Genomic DNA, 19,580 nt, shown 5'->3' on the forward strand with positions numbered 1-19,580 from the left:
CCATCTCCACAAAAAAATTCAAAGAATTAGAGGGCATGGTGATGTAGTCCCAGCTACTAAGGAAGCTAAGACGAGAGGATTGCTTGAGCCCATGAGTTTGAAGTTGCTGCAAGCTATGATCGCATCACTGCATTTCAGCCTGGGTGAATGCCTGAGACCTGTCTCTTAAAAAAAACTAAACAAAACAAATAAGAATGTAACTCCAGACAACTGATATTTGCAAATAAAAGATGAAAGCAGAGAAGTTAAATGGGGCCACAAGACAAAATGCTTTGAATCGCAAGTTAAGCACCTTAGCATTAAAATGGTTTTCAGCATTGAAGTCACTCAGGGTTTTGTGGGCCAAGAAAACATTATCAGATATGCAGTTTAGAAAAGTAAATGTCAATGTTGTTCAGGAACAAACTGAAAAGGGAGGGGGAGGCTAGAGGTGATGCCAAATAGGACCCATTTCAGTAGTTCAGGTAAAAGATGACAGAGCCCAACTGAGAGCAGAGAGGAGGAAATTTGTTTAAAGAACGTCAGAGGTAGCTGGTGGACAAGTAGATTTGGGTAGGCAAAAAATAAAGAGGAACCAAAGATCAAAAGAAATACATGCAGCCATTTCTGGCAAGTGTTTATAAGATTCTAATGAATAGCAAAGCAAGTTTCAAAAACATAAATACATTAGAAAATGGTTTTATAAGTCCAGCCAGTATTCTTCCCTTAAAGTAATCACATATGCAACTTGTATTCCTTAGTGTCTGAAACACTGGAGACTAAGGTTCCAATAACCAAATTCAAAAGGAGTTATGGAGGTGTTAGGATTTGTTTATAAGATAATGTGGTTAGATGAAGCCCCCTGATATGGTTTGGCTGTGTCCTCACCCAAATCTCATCCTGAATCCCCACGTGTTGTGGGAGGGACCCAGTGGGAGTTAATTGAATCATGGGGGCAGGTCTTTCCCATGCTGTTCTTGTGATAGTGAGTAAGTCTCATGAGATCTGACCACTTTAAAAAGCAGAGTTTCCCTGCACAAGCTCTCCTCTCTCTTCTCTGCCACCATGTAAGATGTGACTTGCTCCTCCTTGCCTTCCGCCATGATTATGAGGCCTCCCAGCCATGAGGAACTGTGAGTGAATTAAACCTCTTTCCTTTATAATTACCCAGTTTCGGGTATGTCTTTATCCGGTATGACTAACATCCTTATCTCCCCACACTTCCTGTTGGTTCTGTTTATCTGGAGAGCCCTAATAAAACAGCTTTAAGTCAACTGGGTTCCTCCTTTTTTGGAGTAAAGATATATATCTTTATATTATATAAAGATATAAGTCTTTATACATATATGAATATATACATATCTTTTAATATATGAATATATATCTTTATATATGGATCTATCTCTCTCTATATATGATATATTTTTGTTCTATTGTTCTTAAATTGTCTTTTCTTCCTAATTAGACAATAAGGAAAAATACCATCACTTAAAATCCTTGTCTCTTCCCCTCATCAGTTCACAGTTCTTGCTAGGTGCTCAAAATACATTTGCTGAATAGGTGAGAAACAAGAAAGCTACTATGAGAATGTACCTGGCACTCTCCAGGAGCCTAGTTAGACAGATGTATAATCCTTCCCTAGGAGACAGAGAAAAGTTTTGTTGATTGAATAAAGGTTTCCACATGGGAAACTGATTACCATGTATTGTAAATCCTCCCAATATGCCCAACTTAGCCCTCCATCTCATATAAGGTAATATTTTGGCTCTGTAACTCATGATTTGGTAAACCTGTGATTATTTATATGACACACTATTTTTTCATCATTTATGTACATCAATTCTAAGTGATGACACTTCTGTGACCTCCCAAGTGTTTTCCCTGACACTTTTATAAAATATTACCATCTCCAGGGCCACTTACGCCATGCTTTCAGGTTCTACTGCGCAAGCACCAACTGCTTTTGTAACATTCACAAGAAGAGCTTGGTTGATTCCAACAAGGAGGTTCACAAGTGGTTGAATGCCACCACATTTCCGGACAATGACTCGGTTTTCATGTTCTTGGCAGCATTCTCCCAAGGCCCCAACCACATTCACAAGTACTTCTTCAGGCTGATCTGTTGAAAGCCGCACCAAGGTTTCAATGACTTTGTATTCCCGAAACCTAAGTTCATCATAAGAAAGAGGAGAATTGGTTTTTGTATAAGGTTAGCTAAAAATTACTAAATGTTCATTCAATCCTTACAACAACTCAGTGATGCAAATATTATTTAATCCCCATTACTGGATGGCTAATCTGAAGCTTGGTAAATAGTAGAGCTGACACCTACACCCAGCCATCTGCTCCAGACCTGCGCCCTTAATCACCATGCAGTACAGCCTCTAAGAAAACCACAGCTTCTTCTAAACCTGAGGGTCTAAGATTCCACTCTACTAGGGTTTTCTTCCCCCTGTCTTCCAGAGACTACTTTACCTGAATGAAGTCTTCTAAATGTTTTATAAAAATAAATTATATGTTATATATTTTTTGTTTTCAAATGCATCAAACATGGCTCTATTGTACCTATTTGGATTTAATAGGTCTCTTGAAATGAGTAGTAGCTTGTGCTACTTGGATAAAAAAAAATGTCACTCTCAAGTATCTTCCATATTAACCACTAATACATTTCAGCATCTCTCTTGTCATAAAATTTCACTCTGATATATATGTATATGTGTATGTGTGCATATATATACAAATACACACACACACACACAAACACACATCAAAAGCAAGCATGCTACATAAAGGTAAATATTTGAAAATTACTAGTTTCTATACAGAACATTTTCCCTTTCTAATAAATTTCAGCAGTATTTAAGTACCATGATGCAGTTTTTAATTAAGATAAAAGTTCCATTAGCCAAGGTTACTTTTAAACTAGCCATGTCTTCACTAGGCCTTATTTATTAAGTCAACTTATTTTGTGTTAAATGGTCAGGATGTGAATTTCTTGTTAAAGGAAATAATCAGATGGAGTCAAGGAGAAGCTGTCTCAGAACACCCATTACTGAGAATGTAAACTGTCAAAAATAGGAAGAGGTAGAATTAGAAAATTAAAATAAATCAAATGGTCATAAAGTTTATACTTTAAAATCAAATCTGATGAAATCATGTTTGAAAATGACCACTCTTTAAAGAGTAACTGATTAGTTGACATTTAGCTGATTCATCTTGTTTATCTTTAGAAAAAGAAAAAGAATAAAATCACTTCCATCTCTAAAGATTCCATGGGAAATCCACCCACTCACCTTGATAGATTCCCACAGAAAATATCAAAGATATTTCTAATTCAAATGGCTGCCCATATGCAAAATAGAGAGATCATGTCAGCAAGCCTCTTAGTGCCACTGAGGCACAGAAAAAGTCATTGCCAGGTGGTGGGCAATTTCTATTCTTTTCTTTTCTGTTCCAAGAATCCCTTCATTCAGCTAACTTCATCCAGAATATACATCTACGACTAACATTAGAATCAATTCCTTACTAGAACGGCATTAAATGACAAGAAGGTGTTTCAGAAGCCATATCTTCATTTCAGAATATTAAGTGCCTTCTCTTACTTGGTCACGTTCTCTTTGCTGATGGAACATTTCCATATTGCCCCCGTGACAGCGGCTAACCGCTCTTTATTGTCAGTGTTATTGAGTAGACTGGCCAAGGGCTTAAGTCCTCCGTGCAGCCTAACGAGGTCCCGGGTTTCCTTATCTTCAGCACACTGCACAAAAAGTCAAATCAGAGGCTGTCAGTGATCAAGGAATATCAAGCTTTCAATGATTGCTAAAAAGGCTGCCATTCTAGTAGGTATGAAACTTCTTTCTAGAGAGATCATTTTCTAAAGATGCCTCCAAGTAAAATATAAAATATAATTCGTCTCTCTACTGGTAACTTTCTGACAGTATGTCTCTCCCTTTACATGGCTTTGGGAATGGACAGCAGTTTCTACGTACTCAGCAATTCTCCCAAGCCAGTTTTGAGATGGCCTGGGCATCTCTTGAGGCGAAGGTCAGTGAAAAACCTACAACTCCACTGGCAAGGAATGGAGGATTTCTACAGTGATGCAACTCAGAGTCTTGGGAAAATGTCGTAGAGAAAACAGATGAGTGAAAGGGATTTGGTCAGCTCTTCAATGGCCCCTGAAATCTAGAGATAAATATATTTTCTTTCTTTTTTTTTTTTTTTTGAGACAGAGTCTTGCTCTGTTGCCCAAGCTGGAGCGCAGTGGCATGATCTCAACTCACTGCAACCTCCACCTCCTGGGTTCAGGTGATTAGAGACAAAGAATTTCTCCAATCAAGTTTCTATGCCCAGAGCAGTGGGTGATATCAATAGTACCCGACATTTTATTCAAATATGCTTATCCATGTTTGTCATCCTTTGAAATAAATATTTTCCACACAGATGGTCTCAACTGATCATTCTTCCTGGGCTCTAGAGCCAACAGTTGATACAATTAGCAGAGACTTGGCTATTACTCCAAGCGCACAGTTGTTTTTTGATGCCATGAGATGCCAATGTGTCATGTGTCACCCATGGAGGCCACTAGAAGAAATCCTCATCACAATGCACCATACAGGCACCTGCCATGTTTATCCTCTACATGTGATTTTCATTTCTGGATTAGAGGCACCTCCTAAAAATTAATCCCTATTTCTAATCAACTCAATAGTTACTCCGACGAGGCATATATACAAATATATACAAGTCAGGGCCATATATGATTGTTATGGGCCAAATTGTGTCCCCTCAAAAGTCACATATAGAGGTTTTTTGTTTTTTGGTTTTCAGATCAAGGTGCTCTCTGTTGCCCAGGCTGGAGTACAATGGCACAATCTCAGCTAACTGCAACCCCTACCTCCTGGGTTCAAGCAATTCTCGTGCCTCCACCTCCAGAGTAGCTGGGATGACACCACCATACCCGGCCAACGGGTTTTGTATTTTTAGTAGAGATGGGATTTCGCCATGTTGGCCAGGCTGGTCTCGAACTCCTGACCTCAGGTAATCTGCACACCTCGGCCTCTCAAAATGCTGGGACTACAGGCTTGAGCCACCACGCCTGGCCCATATATTGAAGTCTTAATTCCCAATACCTCAGAATGTGACTGTACTTGGAGACAGAGTTTTTAAAGAGGTCGTCAAGGCTAAAGGACCTCTTCAAAATTACTTGGGTAGGCCCTGCTCCAATAGGACTGCTGTCCGAGGGGAGACGATGACACTGGCATACACTAAGGAAAGACAGTGGGAGGACAGGGAAAAGGCAGCCATCTACAAGCTGAGGAGAGAGGCCTCAGAAGAAACTAACTTTGGTCTGAGACTTCTAGCCTCCAGGGCTGCGAGGAAATAAATTTTGGCTGTTCAAGCCACCCAGTCTGTGGTACTTTGTTATGGCATCCCACCCTCACAACCTAATACAATCCTCTACTGAAATGAATCCCTGTATCTTTTTTTTTTTTTTTTTTTTTTTTTTGAGACAGAGTCTCATCTCAGGCTGGAGTCCAGTGGCGCGATCTCGGCTCACTGCAACCTCCACCTCCCGGGTTCAAGTGATTCTCCTGCCTCAGCTTCCTGAGTAACTGGGATTACAGGCACACACAACCATACCCAGCTAATTTTTGTATTTTTAGTAGAGACAGGGTTTCACCATGTTGGCCAGGCTGGTCTTGAACCCCTGACCTCAAGTGATTCGCCCATCTCAGCCTCCAAAGTGCTGAGGGATTACAGGGATTACAGGGATTACAGGGCCGCATCCGGCTCCTTGTATCTTTTTGGCATACTCTCTGATTATGCACATCTTAATTGCATTCCTCTAGCAAATCTACTGTGATTAGGTAGAAGCAGACATGCACAGTAACCAGCCATCCACAACTTTGTCAAGGCCATTTTTCTCCCTTTACCATTCTAATCTGTTTTCTGGTATACTATGAAATGTACCATACACAAAAAGTTAGTGTACATTACAATAAGTAAACCAGTAAAAAGATAAAACAGGAACACACACGCACACATACCCATTCCTCTGGCTAGTCTTGGTAGGAGATAAATGCCCCAAGATTATTTAAACAGGACATATTAAAAGCAATATAGAAGCACCATGTACTTATTTATCTATTTTCCACTAAGTACATCATTTTAGGAGACAAAGACGCATATGTGTCTTCTAGAAACAAATAGTCACAGATGTCAAAACAGGTTTCTCTGACTTATACAAGTTGTCTGTCATTACCACAGGACAATGGTTCTTAGACCTAACTGTGTTTGAAAATCCAATGGGGTACTTGTTAAAAATGCAGCCTGGGCACGGTGGCTCATGCCTGTAATCCCAGCACTTTGGGAGGCTGAGGAGGGAGAATCACTTGAAGCCAGGGGTTTGAGAGCAGCCTGGGCAACATAGAGAGATCACTGTCTCAGAAAAAATAAAAATAAAGAACATTAGCGAGACATGGTGGTAAATGCTCTAGTGTCCGCTACTTGGGAGGCAGAGATGGGAGGATCACTTCAGCCAGGAGACTGAAGTGACAGTGAGCTATAATTGTGCCATTGCCCTCCAGCCTGGGCAACAGAGCAAGACCCTATCTCTAAAAAAATAAAATTAAAACTTAAAGAAAAAATAACTAAATAAAGTGCAGATTCCTGAGTCCCATTCTCACAGAAGGAAACCACATGGTTAGAAAACTACCTTAAACTATGTGAGAAAGAACGCCAACAACCGCTGGAAGAGTTCATCGCACCTGGTAAATGGCCATGGCGCAGTGCTCCTGCAGCTCCTCGTTCTCACTATTTAGGTTCTTGACAAGGTTTTCAATGATCCTTTCTGCTTTGATTGCAGCCCGGTAGTTTTCCTAGGAATAAAAACCTACGTATTTATGTGTCTAAGGCATGAATATAAGTATCTGTTTACATTTAGTAATAAACATGCTGAACAAACTTTCTTAGGAAATAATCACCAAAGTCTTGACATATCCCTACATCAATAAGCTTGACATATCCCTACATCAATAAATTAACTGAATTAATATATGTGTGTGTGTATATATATATAGTGTGTAGATATACATGTCAGCATATATATGTGTGATATATATATAAATGTCAGTATATATGTGAGATATATAAATACATATATGTGTGTGTGTGTATATATATATATCACAGATACTGATTTAATTAATGTCCTATCAGTTGGATCTTCTCTTTCTCATAGAATGCTGACTTCTTAAAAAAAAATGTCCTTGAGCCATCAAGATAACCTTAAAAACAACTTTTGGACTAAAGAAAGTGAAGTTGAGAAGGCAAGGGAAGCAGAACTGGCGTGAGTACCTCTGATGCACACTCTTGCAATGTCCCCACCACCGGAATTAGCATGTTTTCATGAGAAGTCTTCAGCAGCCGAGCCAACAGAGGAATGCCCCCAGCTTTGCGGATGGCTTCTTTATTCGTATGACTCTTACTGCAGCTCCACAGGGCCAGCGCCCCACAGCGAGCCACTTCCACGTCTCTGGCCTCATACAGACTCGATTGGGCAGGTTTTGTGGAATCATGTGCACAGTCCAGTAGAGCAACCTACAATAATAGATAAATCCAATGTTCATGGAAATCTTAAAAAGAACATTTAAGTCATTCTTCAATAGCTACAGGGTTGTTTACCAAACTCACCTCCATCAAAAACAAGAATGCTTTAAAAAATCAATTTTCATACTCCATAGCAGCCAGGGAAAGCAAACAAACAAAACCTTACAAAAAACCTTCCTCCAGATTTGGGAGCTTATACATTTCCTTCCCACAAGAAATGTAAGCCCACCAAGATAGTATTTTCTTAACATGGCTCTAATATTTACATTAATCATATTTGTAAACCACATCCTCAGCCCAAACATCTCAGAAAACCAGCTTCCCTAAAACCATCAGCACTTTCTAAGGAGAAATGAATGGACTATACACTCTTAAAGCCACAAGACCTGACCAGGAACAGTGGCTGATGCCTGTAATCCCAACACTTTAGGAGGCCGAGGTGGGAGGATCACTTGAGGCCAGGAATTAGAGACCAGCCTGAACAACATAGCAAGATCCTGTTTCTACAAAACAAAACAAAACAAAACAAAACAAAAAAAAAACACTGGATGTGGTGGTGCACGCCTGTAGTCCCAGCTACTCAGAAGGCTGAGGTGGGAGGGCTGTTTGGGTCCAGGAGTTCAAGTCTGCAATGAGTTATGATATCAACACTGCACTCCAGCCTGGGCAACAAAGCAAGATCCTGCCTCCAAAAACAAACAAACAAACAAACAACAACAAAAAAAAAACACATGAGATCTCTTTGGAGGACATAGCCTACCTCATATGCTACTGAAACCAACCAAACCAAACAGCACAACTGCTAGCATCCAGTTTTTTTCTTTACAATAACTAAAGTCACTGAAGAGCTTAAGGGAAAAGCAATTTACTACAAAGATTAAGCAGTATGTTAGGTTGCCCCACGGAAGAAGGGAAGCCAGACCTCCCTAGAGCTGTGATTGGCTGTCAGCCATCCTTGTAGGCTCACTGTCTCTATCTGGGGCTTGGGAGCAATCATCTATGCATGTCGACTCCATTATTCTCTCCCTGAAGGTCAAATTCCACAGATACTGCCCATAACCATCAATCTCAAATTTATAGGGGAATAATAGCCCAGGCTAGGTAGAGTCTCTCAATCCCAATTCCAAGTTCCTGGGAGAGAGATCCAGTGGGACTGGCTTGAGTCAGGTGGAAACTCCTGGTCTAATTAGTTATGGCCCCAGGAAAGATGGGGGTAGGGGTACGGAGGCTTCCAGGTACTGACTGCAGATGGGATAGCAACGTGGGAAAAACTCTAAGACCGTGGGATTGAACACAGATGCACAACAATAAATGATACAGTACGGAAATGCTCAGAAAGCCTGTACCATTTGTGACTGTTTTGGAACTGCGTGGTGGTTAGGAGGTGCTCCTCACAATCTTTGCCTTGCAAAAATTTATTCCTTGATTTAACCCACTGCCACTATGACCAGCACGACTGGCTGATTCACCAAAAAGTGGTTAAATAATTGTCTTGTTTTGATGAATCTTTCTGAAATGTATGTATAGATCATAGTCATTTCAATGTTTTTTTTTGTTTTGTTTTGTTTTGTTTTTGGAGATGGAGTCTTGCTTTGTCACCCAGGCTGGAGTGCAGTGGCATGATCTCAGCTCACTGCAAGCTCCACCTCCTGGGTTCACACCATTCTCCTGCCTCAGCCTCCCAAGTAGCTGGGACTACAGGCGCCCGCCACAATGCCTAGCTAATTTTTTGTATTTTTAGTAGAGACAGGGTTTCACTGTGTTAGCCAGGATGGTCTCGATCTCCTGACCTCGTGATCCACCCGCCTCAGCCTCCCAAAATGCTGGGATTACAGGCGTGAGCCACCGCGCCCAGCCTTCAATTTTTAATGTTGGAAGTTTTGGGGTCTTCATTTAGAAGTCTGGTGATATTTTTGTGACCAGAAAAATGACGTAGGACCTTATTTCTTGTTTATATCAGTTAATCTATTAGGAAAACTGGTTTTGTTACATCTTGTTTTGCTTAAAGTCACAATTTTTGAGAACCTGTTGATATTGAATGAAGACTTACTGTACTAGGCTCCTGAATGTGATGCATAAAACATATTTTATATTACATTATCCATTCTTATAATTTAATGGGAGTAGTGTCAGTAGACAGTCACATCAACCTACCAAATTGTTTCATTATTTAGGCAGAATAATGATAATCATAGTAATAATTACATTTTCTGTACCATTTTAATGAACATTTTCGAACAGAAAAGCTTAAAGAACTGTACAATGATTGCACACAAACCTCCCTACATCCACCACCTGGAGTCTCTAATTAACATTCTGCCACATTCGTTTTATTACCTATTTCACCATCTATTCATCCATCTACCCAACCATAAGTCTATCTTATTTTTGAAACAAATACACGTATAGTGCTTTACAGATGACAAGTGAAAACACAGAATGTCTTTTGGAAAATTTCTGAACACATTTTTCAGTGTACCTATTTACATTAAAATTCATATTTGCCCAACGGGTATATATTAACCCTTTATATGGGTAAGGTACTGGGCTAAGTGCTGTGAAAGACACTAGGATGAATAAGGCCTGTCACTTAAAGTGCGGAAGTGGAAACAATACAGTAAGATAACAGCTCTGGGTGAGACACAAGATCTACTGATCCTTACTAAGAAGGTGAAAACATGTTGACTTTTTAAAGATCTTTCCTAATGATGGCAAAGGTGGTAAGCAGGATTCTGGTATTTTTCTTTTGATGCCAGCTATTGAGAAAATCATTTTTTCTGATTATAAAAGCAAGACTTAGACAAAGAAGACAAATTGGCAAATGTAGAAAAGCAGGCAGAAAAATCAGTCATCGATTCAGAGAAAACTCCTGTGAGCAATTTGTGTGTTTATTTCCAGTGGGGTTTTTTTTTCTACACTGGTGGGTACATCTTTAAAAATTGGGATCACAGATAACAACAGTTTTTAATCCTGTCACGATTTTATACAATATTAAATATTATACATTTTATTCCTTGCTATTAAATATACTTTCAGGCTGGGTGTGATGGCTCACGCCTGTAATTCCAGCACTTTGGGAGGCCAAGGCAGGCAGATTGCCTGAGCTCAGGAGTTCAAGACCAGCCTGACCAATATAGTGAAACCTCGTCTCTACTAAAAATAAAAAAATTGGCCGGGCTTGGTGGCATGCACCTATCGTCTCAGCTACTCAGGGGCTGAGAGAGGAAAATTGCTTGAACCCCAGAGGCGGAGGTTGCAGTGAGCCAAGACCGTGCCACTGCATGCCAGCCTGGGTGATAGAGTGAGACTCCATCCATCTCAAAATAATAATAAATAAATAAGCTTTCAACACACAATAGTGATAGCTGTCTCTACAGACGTTTCTCATGGACACACTGCAGACCATTTTACCGAGCACATACTGCTAAACACCCAGGTTGTTTTCAGCTCTCAGTCTTCTAACAATGAGATGAACAAGAGCCTGCAGCTCTGACTGTCTCCTTGGAAGACAGTTCTGCCAGTAAGGTCACATCAGAGGCCATGGGCCACCAGTAAGACTTACACATAAAAGGCAAATTGGCAAATGCAGAAAAATAGGAAGAAAAATCAGTCATGCTTTCTCCTGAGAGCAATTTTGTGTGTTTATTTCTAGTGGATTTACTTTCTATAATGGTGGGTAGATCTTTAAAAAGTGGCATCGTAGGCCAGGCATGGTGGCTCATGCCTGTAATCCCAGCACTTTGAGAAGCCAAGGCAGGTGGATCACTTGAGGTGATCTATCTCTACTAAAAATACAAAAATTAGTCAGGCATGGTGGCAGGTGGCTGTAATTCCAGCTACTTGGGAGGCTGAGGCAAGAGAATTGCTTGAACTTGGGAGGCTGAGGTTGCAGTGAGCCAAGATTGCGCCACTGCTCTCCAGCCTGAGCCACAGAAGTGAGACTGTCAAGAAAAAAAAAAAATTGCATCATAGTTATCAACAGCTTTTAAGTTGTAAAGTTTTTGACGTTTTAAAGTTTTCAGCTTTCCACCGAGCAGCAGGTCTCACTATCTCTTAGCTCCCCTACATCTATACATGGATGCATTCCTACCAATGTACCATAGGTGGTGACTTGTACCAAAGAGTTACATCTGCTTTAAAACTTTCCTATTTATTTGAAAAATGAGTTTGAAGATGTTTTTGTTTTGGACACTCACTAATATAAATATGCAAAAATAATTCTTAAGGACAAGTGATACAGACAGAAGGCTCCCAGAACACACTCTTGTGGCTATGGAATGTTCAGCGTGGCCAGAAAGGACAGCAAGGAGCTGTGTGTGGTGGCGGCTGGCACTCAGTGATGATGATGACGTCAGGGCTACTCACCAGTTTGGTGATACCCCCGTGCTGCCTTACCACCCGCCGTGCTCTTTTAAACTTGGCAACATTCGCAATAGTTTCGGCTGCCAAACATTTCAGACTCTTGTGTGGAGAATCAAGTGTATTCACCATAATTGGTAAGCCCCCAAGGTCAACAATATTACGTCTGATTTGAGGATTATCACTGATTTCCTTCAGTATTTTTAATGAACCAATCTGCATGAGAAAAAAAAATGATGAGTGGTGAATATGTAACCCGTGCTATGTTTTTAAAAATTCCGAGTCTACCTAAAATCCTTCCCCAGTTAAGTTTTTTAAGAAATAGTTTCCATTCCCAGAGGTTACACACATCCGGCATATTATCTTTCATTTAAGTAAACAATCCTCATTCAGGAAGCATGAGAGAGGAATGGAGAAGAGCAAAAGAAAGAAGAAAAGCAGAGAAAAGAGAAAGTGCAGTGAACAGAATTAGCAGGTCATCAGCAATAACAGCAAATAAAGACAAGAACTAGGCAGCGAGGAATGGCAGAAACCTAGAGCTAAGAAGAGAGCTGCAGGAAGGTGGAAAGAAGACTCTGCATCCAAGGTGACAGAGCCACTCACCTTACATTTGACTTCGTCGGTTTCAAGCAAATTTATCAGCACTTCCAGGCCTCCAACATCTCTGATGGCCAACTGGCAGGTTTCTTGAGCTAAGTTGAAATCCCTCATTGAACACAACGCAATCACTGTAGCTGTCTGATTTCCTCCCTATAAAGATGCAATGCCAGAGAAAGGTTAAGTAACACCACGTTCCCATAGAAATGCACTAAGTAGTTACGAATCCATGAACTAGAAAACGTGTCTCTGAGTGGGCTAGAATTTGTTAAATGAATCGGGTAGAGCTGAAGCTTGGAAAAGCTGTACAGAGCATCATAAAACATTGTTCCAATTAAGAGTCAATATTTAAAGGCGGGCTGTCTCCTTTAAACAGCTGTAACATCAGGCAGTATCACCTATTAAAGAGAGTCATGGGGCCAGCCTTGACTCTTATCAGCTGGTTGATAAGAGTTCTGGCATCAGCACTGAAGTAGCTCATCACACACAAAAGCCAAGAAGGCTGTTCATTTTTGTAAAAGGTGCTGGTAATAGACAAGCCTTTGATCCCTGCTTGAAACATAGTACCAATGTTTTAAGGGAAGACACTTTAAATTATGTTTATTTCCATTTAGTAAGCATTATATTTCCATTATCTACTTGTTTATATATAATTATGTATACAAACTGATCATATATATGTAATAGATAAGGTAAACATAATGTATTTTATAAATTTATTCATTATCTACTACCCATTATCTATTGTATAATTTTAAAATACATTTTAAAATATATAAAACATTGTACATTATGTTTATATAGAAATTTAAAATTTTAAATATATTGCACATAATATATAAATATAAAAAACATAAACATAAAAACATATATTTCTATATATAAATAGATAATACATAATAGGCTTAGCACAGATCATAGAAGTTACATGCCAGCTGCCAAACTCCCTCCTCCATAGTACGAGCCTGTGCATGTGCAAATCTTCTTGTGAATTCAACAGAAAATGTTAATTTTTAATCTTTTAAAATTTATATTTAATAGTTGTACATATTTTGGGGGTACATGTGATATTCTGATGCATGTATAAAATGTATAGTGATCAAATCAGGATAATTGAGATATTTATCACCTTAAACACCTATCTTTTTTTTATGATGGCAACTTTACAATTTCTCCCTTCTAGCTGTTTTGAAGTACATAATAATAAGTTATTCTTAACTATAATTTCTTTACTGTACTATAATAGGGAACTTGAACTTAGTTGTACTATCTCACTGTACTTTGTACCTCTTAGCCAATTTATCTTCATCTCTTCATACCATGTCTTATATATAATAGGGTTAGCACAGAAAATGGAAATTACATACAAGCTTCCCACATGCCTCCTCCTTCATATCACACTTGTACACATATGCAAACCCTCTTGTGAATTCAACACAAGGCTTTTAAAATAAGAAACCGAAATGGGATTACTAGAGGATCCCAAGTGAAGATAGAAAGATTTAGATGTCAGCCTTTCTTCTTACTCCTTTTAAGAAAATTTCTTCCATCCCTCTAGAAATGTCCTCAACAACTGTCCCGTGAAGATGTCACTGACAATATCCATTCCCCACGTGAATGCTCCCAATGGATGCACCAGGCTGTCCTGTACATTCACGATTAAGTTCAGAATGACAAGAGCCTAAATTTTACTATTTACACGTAAAATAAGTCATGTTCTTACAGCTTTTAGTGTCTTTTCTGCTTCCCATCAAGGAGAAAAGTTACCGCCACCAATACCACCAATTTTCATACAGTTGGTTTTAAAATAATGAAATTTTAAAATCCTCTCTTTATAACTGTCAGGTTCATAAACTCCCATATTTGGGTGCACGTGGCTCCCATAAGCCAGTACTTCCATTTCCTCTTTTAAAAAAACAAAAAGCAGATATTTTATAAGCCATAAAGAAGAAGCTAGTCTGAGTGTGGAGGCATGCACCTGTAATCTCAGCTACTCAGAAGGCTGTGGTAGAAGGATCGCTTGAGCCTGGGAGTTGGAGGCTGCAGTGATCCATGATCACACCACTCGAGCCTGGGCAACAGAGTGAGACTCTGTCTCTAAAAATAAATTTTTAAAAATAATGATAATAAAGGAGAATCTACATGCTAACCATAATTAATTAAAGGAAATTAAATCAGCACAAAAAGAAAGAACAAAGAAAATAAGAAAAACAATTCATTTGAATAAGGCTCTTTTTTTTCTTTCTGAATTTAAATGGTTAAAAGGAGCCAGAAACCTCCCCAGGAGTGTCTGAAGGAGCAGAGCAGGGTTCCTATATTAAGGGTTTGGAAATCCAAACCAAGTACTGCAGCAAGAGAGTTCTTTAAGCAGAGGCTTCAGACTTAAGCATGACTAGAAAGTGCAAGAAGACATGGAACAGTGTGTCATGCCTTGGTTAAGCCAAGAGCCTCCTCCCACCCCAGGTCCACTCGTTGAAGAAGATTGTCCTGTCCTGACACTCTTAATCGCGCGTGCTGAGGACTTGCTTGACTGCTATTCTTGCATTATAATGTTTTCTTTGGTAGCAATTTTCAGGCTTATACACTCAGCACAATCTTTGTTTCCTATTTCAAGTTGTCTTAATTTTTCTCTTCTAGACAATTTCCCCATCTTTTGAGCTTTATTTCATTACTTTTACTATAACCAATGACATAAATTCTTAAAGGCCATTTAATTGCAGCAGATGTCCCAAAGGTAAGAGTTTATAGCTTTCTGAATTATCTCTAGGCTAATTTGGAATGCAAAAGACTGACAATTTACAGTTATCATCAAGAAGTTAGATCCTTATAGAAAAAAAATTCTGTAAATCATCAGCTTTTTTTCTGAAAATCTGGAAACATATTCATAGGCTTGAGGGATTTTTTTAGAACAGTTTTATATTAGGGAAAGTTAGTTTTTCCACATTTCAGGATTTAGTTCTACTCTTGTCACTGACCACACTCCCAAAAGGATTATAAATCTTTCAGAATGAATACCAGAGAACAGAAGCCAAAATATTCAACATACAGAGCCACAAATGTTAGCCAATTGCTATTCTTTAAATACCAGCTATGTCAAAGGATTTTTGAATGTTTGTTCCACTTTGTTCAGATGCCATAAATATTGAACTGAGAAGAAGCCATGCAAATACCCTCCTTTTTCAATTAAATCTCCCCTGAGAACATAATTATTTACCAATACTTATTTTCACATTTTATCACGCATTTGCATTTCTGAGGTTTTAAGAGCTGGAGAAAATACAGAAAAATATGATTTTACTAGCTTCTGAAGGGCTTCGAAAAATGCTTCCAATAAGTGTTTCCACTTCTTAAATTAATGCAATTCTTTTGCTAGTTGTCTTCCTGCCCCGTTGCTTTTCAAACATCTCCAGGCTCTGTTGGCCTTTGGATTTTTTTTTTTTTTTTTTTTTTTTTTGCAATTGACATTCCTTCTGATGACCAGGAGGCATTTGTTCATTGTTACCATTAGGTTTTAAACGTGCAGAGATTGAGTGAAAGTCGCTGTCTTTCCCTTTTCTTAAAATTTCTTTTTGAAAGATAAGACGAATTAAAGATAATTTCTTCAACTATGATTTTGCTTTATTACTTCAAATAAAATATTTGAAATAAGCAAGTATTACCCCGTTTGGTATACACAGCAATGCCCCTCCCTTACCGTTGATAAGGAAGAAATAAACATTTGCTAAGTTGAAATGAACAATGTATTCAAGAGTAAAACAGGAAGTGAGCTGCCTCAAATCACTTTTGTGTTATTTCATTCAACAAATGTGTTGCATGCTTCCTATTTGCCATGCTGGATGGTCGGCACTAGAGATACACCAGCTTACAAAAACAGACACTGCCCTTGCCTTCATGAAGCTTATAATGTAGTGGAGAAGAAAGTTTTTTAACTTTTTTAAGCTCACCCAAATAAACAGAAACTATAAATCTGAGAACTGCTACACGGGACAGGGGCATGGAGCTGTGGACGCACATCACAGGGAACTTTGACCTAACTTGGAGCATCACCCACCAGGAAAGAACATCTGAGCTGAGATCTGGACAGAAAATAGGTGATTTCCCAGGCAGAGAAGGAGGGGGATGTGATGAAATGTCCACCAGTCAGAGCAGACGGTATATGCAAAAACCTGGGGGAGTAGAGCATGGCATGTTTAGAACCTGAAGAAGGCCAGAGCCCAGGGTGGGAGCGTGGTGCAAGATGAGCTGAAAACCAGCTGGGCTGCTGAGCCCAGAGTCTGGGCTGAGAATTTTCATCTTTATTTCGAGATTGGCCAATGTAATTTACAATGATGCCATTTATAAAAGATCACTCTGTAGTATAGTTTGAAGTCAGGTAGCGTGATGCCTCCAGCTTTGTTCTTTTGACTTAGGATTGTCTTGGAGATGCGGGCTCTTTTTTGGTTCCATATGAACTTTAAAGCAGTTTTTTCCAATTCTGTGAAGAAACTCATTGGTAGCTTGATGGGGATGGCATTGAATGTATAAATTACCTTGGGCAGTATGGCCATTTTCACGATATTGATTCTTCCTATCCATGAGCATGGTATGTTCTTCCATTTGTTTGTGTCCTCTTTGATTTCACTGAGCAGTGGTTTGTAGTTCTCCTTGAAGAGGTCCTTTACATCCCTTGTAAGTTGGATTCCTAGGTATTTGATTCTCTTTGAAGCAATTGTGAATGGAAGTTCATTCCTGATTTGGCTCTCTGTTTGTCTGTTACTGGTGTTCAAACTATACTACAAGGCTACAGTAACCAAAACAGCATGGTACTGGTACCAAAACAGAGATATAGACCAATGGAACAGAACAGAGTCCTCAGAAATAATACCACACATCTACAGCCATCTGATCTTTGACAAACCTGGGAGAAACAAGAAATGGGGAAAGGATTCCCTATTTAATAAATGGTGCTGGGAAAATTGGCTAGCCATAAGTAGAAGGCTGAAACTGGATCCTTTCCTTACTCCTTATACGAAAATTAATTCAAGATGGATTAGAGACTTAAATATTAGACCTAATACCATAAAAATCCTAGAGGAAAACCTAGGTAGTACCATTCAGGACATAGGCATGGGCAAAGACTTCATGTCTAAAACACCAAAAGCAACGGCAGCAAAAGCCAAAATTGACAAATGGGATCTCATTAAACTAAAGAGCTTCTGCACAGCAAAAGAAACTACCATCAGAGTGAACAGGCAACCTACAGAATGGGAGAAAATTTTTCCAATCTACTCATCTGACAAAGGGCTAATATCCAGAACCTACAAAGAACTCAAACAAATTTACAAGAAAAAAACAAACAACCCCATCAAAAAGTGGGCAAAGGACATGAACAGACATTTCTCAAAAGAAGACATTCATACAGCCAACAGACACATGAAAAAATGCTCATCATCACTGGCCATCAGAGAAATGCAAATCAAAACCACAATGAGATACCATCTCACACCAGTTAGAATGGCAATCATTAAAAAGTCAGGAAACAACAGGTGCTGGAGAGGATGTGGAGAAATAGGAACACTTTTACACTGTTGGTGGGATTGTAAACTGGTTCAACCATTATGGAAAACAGTATGGCGATTCCTCAAGGATCTAGAACTAGATGTACCATATGACCCAGCCATCCCATTACTGGGTATATACCCAAAGGATTATAAATTATGCTGCTATAAAGACACATGCACACGTATGTTTATTGCAGCACTATTCACAATAGCAAAGACTTGGAATCAACCCAAATGTCCATCAGTGACAGATTGGATTAAGAAAATGTGGCACATATACACCATGGAATACTATGCAGCCATAAAAAAGGATGAGTTTGTGTCCTTTGTAGGGACATGGATGCAGCTGGAATCCATCATTCTTAGCAAACTATCACAAGAACAGAAAACCAAACACCGCATGTTCTCACTCATAGGTGGGAACTGAACAATGAGATCAATTGGACTCAGGAAGGGGAACATCACACACCGGGGCCTATCATGGGGAGGGGGGAGGGGGGAGGGATTGCATTGGGAGTTATACCTGAAGTAAATGACGAGTTGATGGGTACAGCACAGCAACATGGCACAAGTATACATATGTAACAAACCTGCACGTTATGCACATGTACCCTACAACTTAAAGTATAATAATAATAAATAAATTAAAAAAAAAAAAAAAAAGATCACTCTGGCTGCAGAGGCCATTGGTTGGAGGGGGCAAGCGTGGACGGATGCAGTCAGGTTACTGCAGTGATCCAGAGAATAGAAGATAACTTGGAATAGGAGGGGAGGGTGACTCATCCCGAATCATAAAGAAACTTTTGAAAGATTTTTATCAACTTGGTTCAGGAAAGGACGCTATAAGTAGAGATGAAACTCCAACTCTGTTGGGCAACACGCTTGCAGGGTCATCATTGGAAGTTATTATCAGAGTCCCACATGACCACAGTGAGACAGGAAGGCAGGCAGAGAATGATCAGGACCAGAGGCCTCTTCTTCTGTCCCTACCCCACACGGCTTCTCCATCTGCAATCAAGAAGCAGCCGGTGAGACTTGGAGAGGCGGCACAATTATCACATGGCCATGCAGCTGGCTTTGAACATTCTCAGCATTTTTTCCCTCAAACATGCCACTCAGAGCAAGAAAAGTGAACCCCTGCCAGTAACTGCTCATTAACGATCACAGAGGACCTGGTGCCCAGCATGAAGGTTGGCTTAGAGATACTCTTCTTCTCCCGGAATCAGAAATGGTACAAGGTGGGTGCTCACAGTGAGTAGTGGTAGACAACCATGTGAGTCAAAGCAGAAAAATACACTGCTTTTCTTCCGTTTATTTGCAAGTCTATTTTATACTGATGACTTAGCACTCCAAAACCTAAGACTCAACAGAACCCCGAGGAGAAAGAGAAAATACTGTTTCCAGAAGAAAAATATACAAATATCCTTAAATAAATTAGACTCAGGTTGTTGTATTACAAGCTGCTATGAATGTTTTATCAGGAATGGGTAAGGAACA

At 39.5% G+C, this 19,580-nt stretch overlaps 1 protein-coding gene across 8 annotated transcripts in view; it reads right to left on the reverse strand.

Annotated features, from left to right (window-relative positions):
• The window catches only part of ODAD2 (outer dynein arm docking complex subunit 2), a 194,785-nt gene that overhangs the window by 129,986 nt on the left and 45,219 nt on the right, over positions 1–19,580 (reverse strand). For all 8 annotated transcript variants that reach the window (XM_050804486.1, XM_050804488.1, XM_050804489.1 and 5 more), the window contains 6 exons: positions 12,550–12,696; positions 11,953–12,162; positions 7,336–7,578; positions 6,747–6,857; positions 3,582–3,736; positions 1,903–2,145 (listed from right to left, as the gene is read on the reverse strand). In XM_050804486.1, the coding sequence (XP_050660443.1) occupies positions 1,903–2,145; positions 3,582–3,736; positions 6,747–6,857; positions 7,336–7,578; positions 11,953–12,162; positions 12,550–12,696 (1,109 nt within the window). The remainder of the gene's footprint in view (positions 1–1,902; positions 2,146–3,581; positions 3,737–6,746; positions 6,858–7,335; positions 7,579–11,952; positions 12,163–12,549; positions 12,697–19,580) is intronic.

Source organism: Macaca thibetana, chromosome 9 (assembly GCF_024542745.1).
Source record: "Macaca thibetana thibetana isolate TM-01 chromosome 9, ASM2454274v1, whole genome shotgun sequence".
Classification (NCBI taxonomy): domain Eukaryota; kingdom Metazoa; phylum Chordata; class Mammalia; order Primates; family Cercopithecidae; genus Macaca; species Macaca thibetana.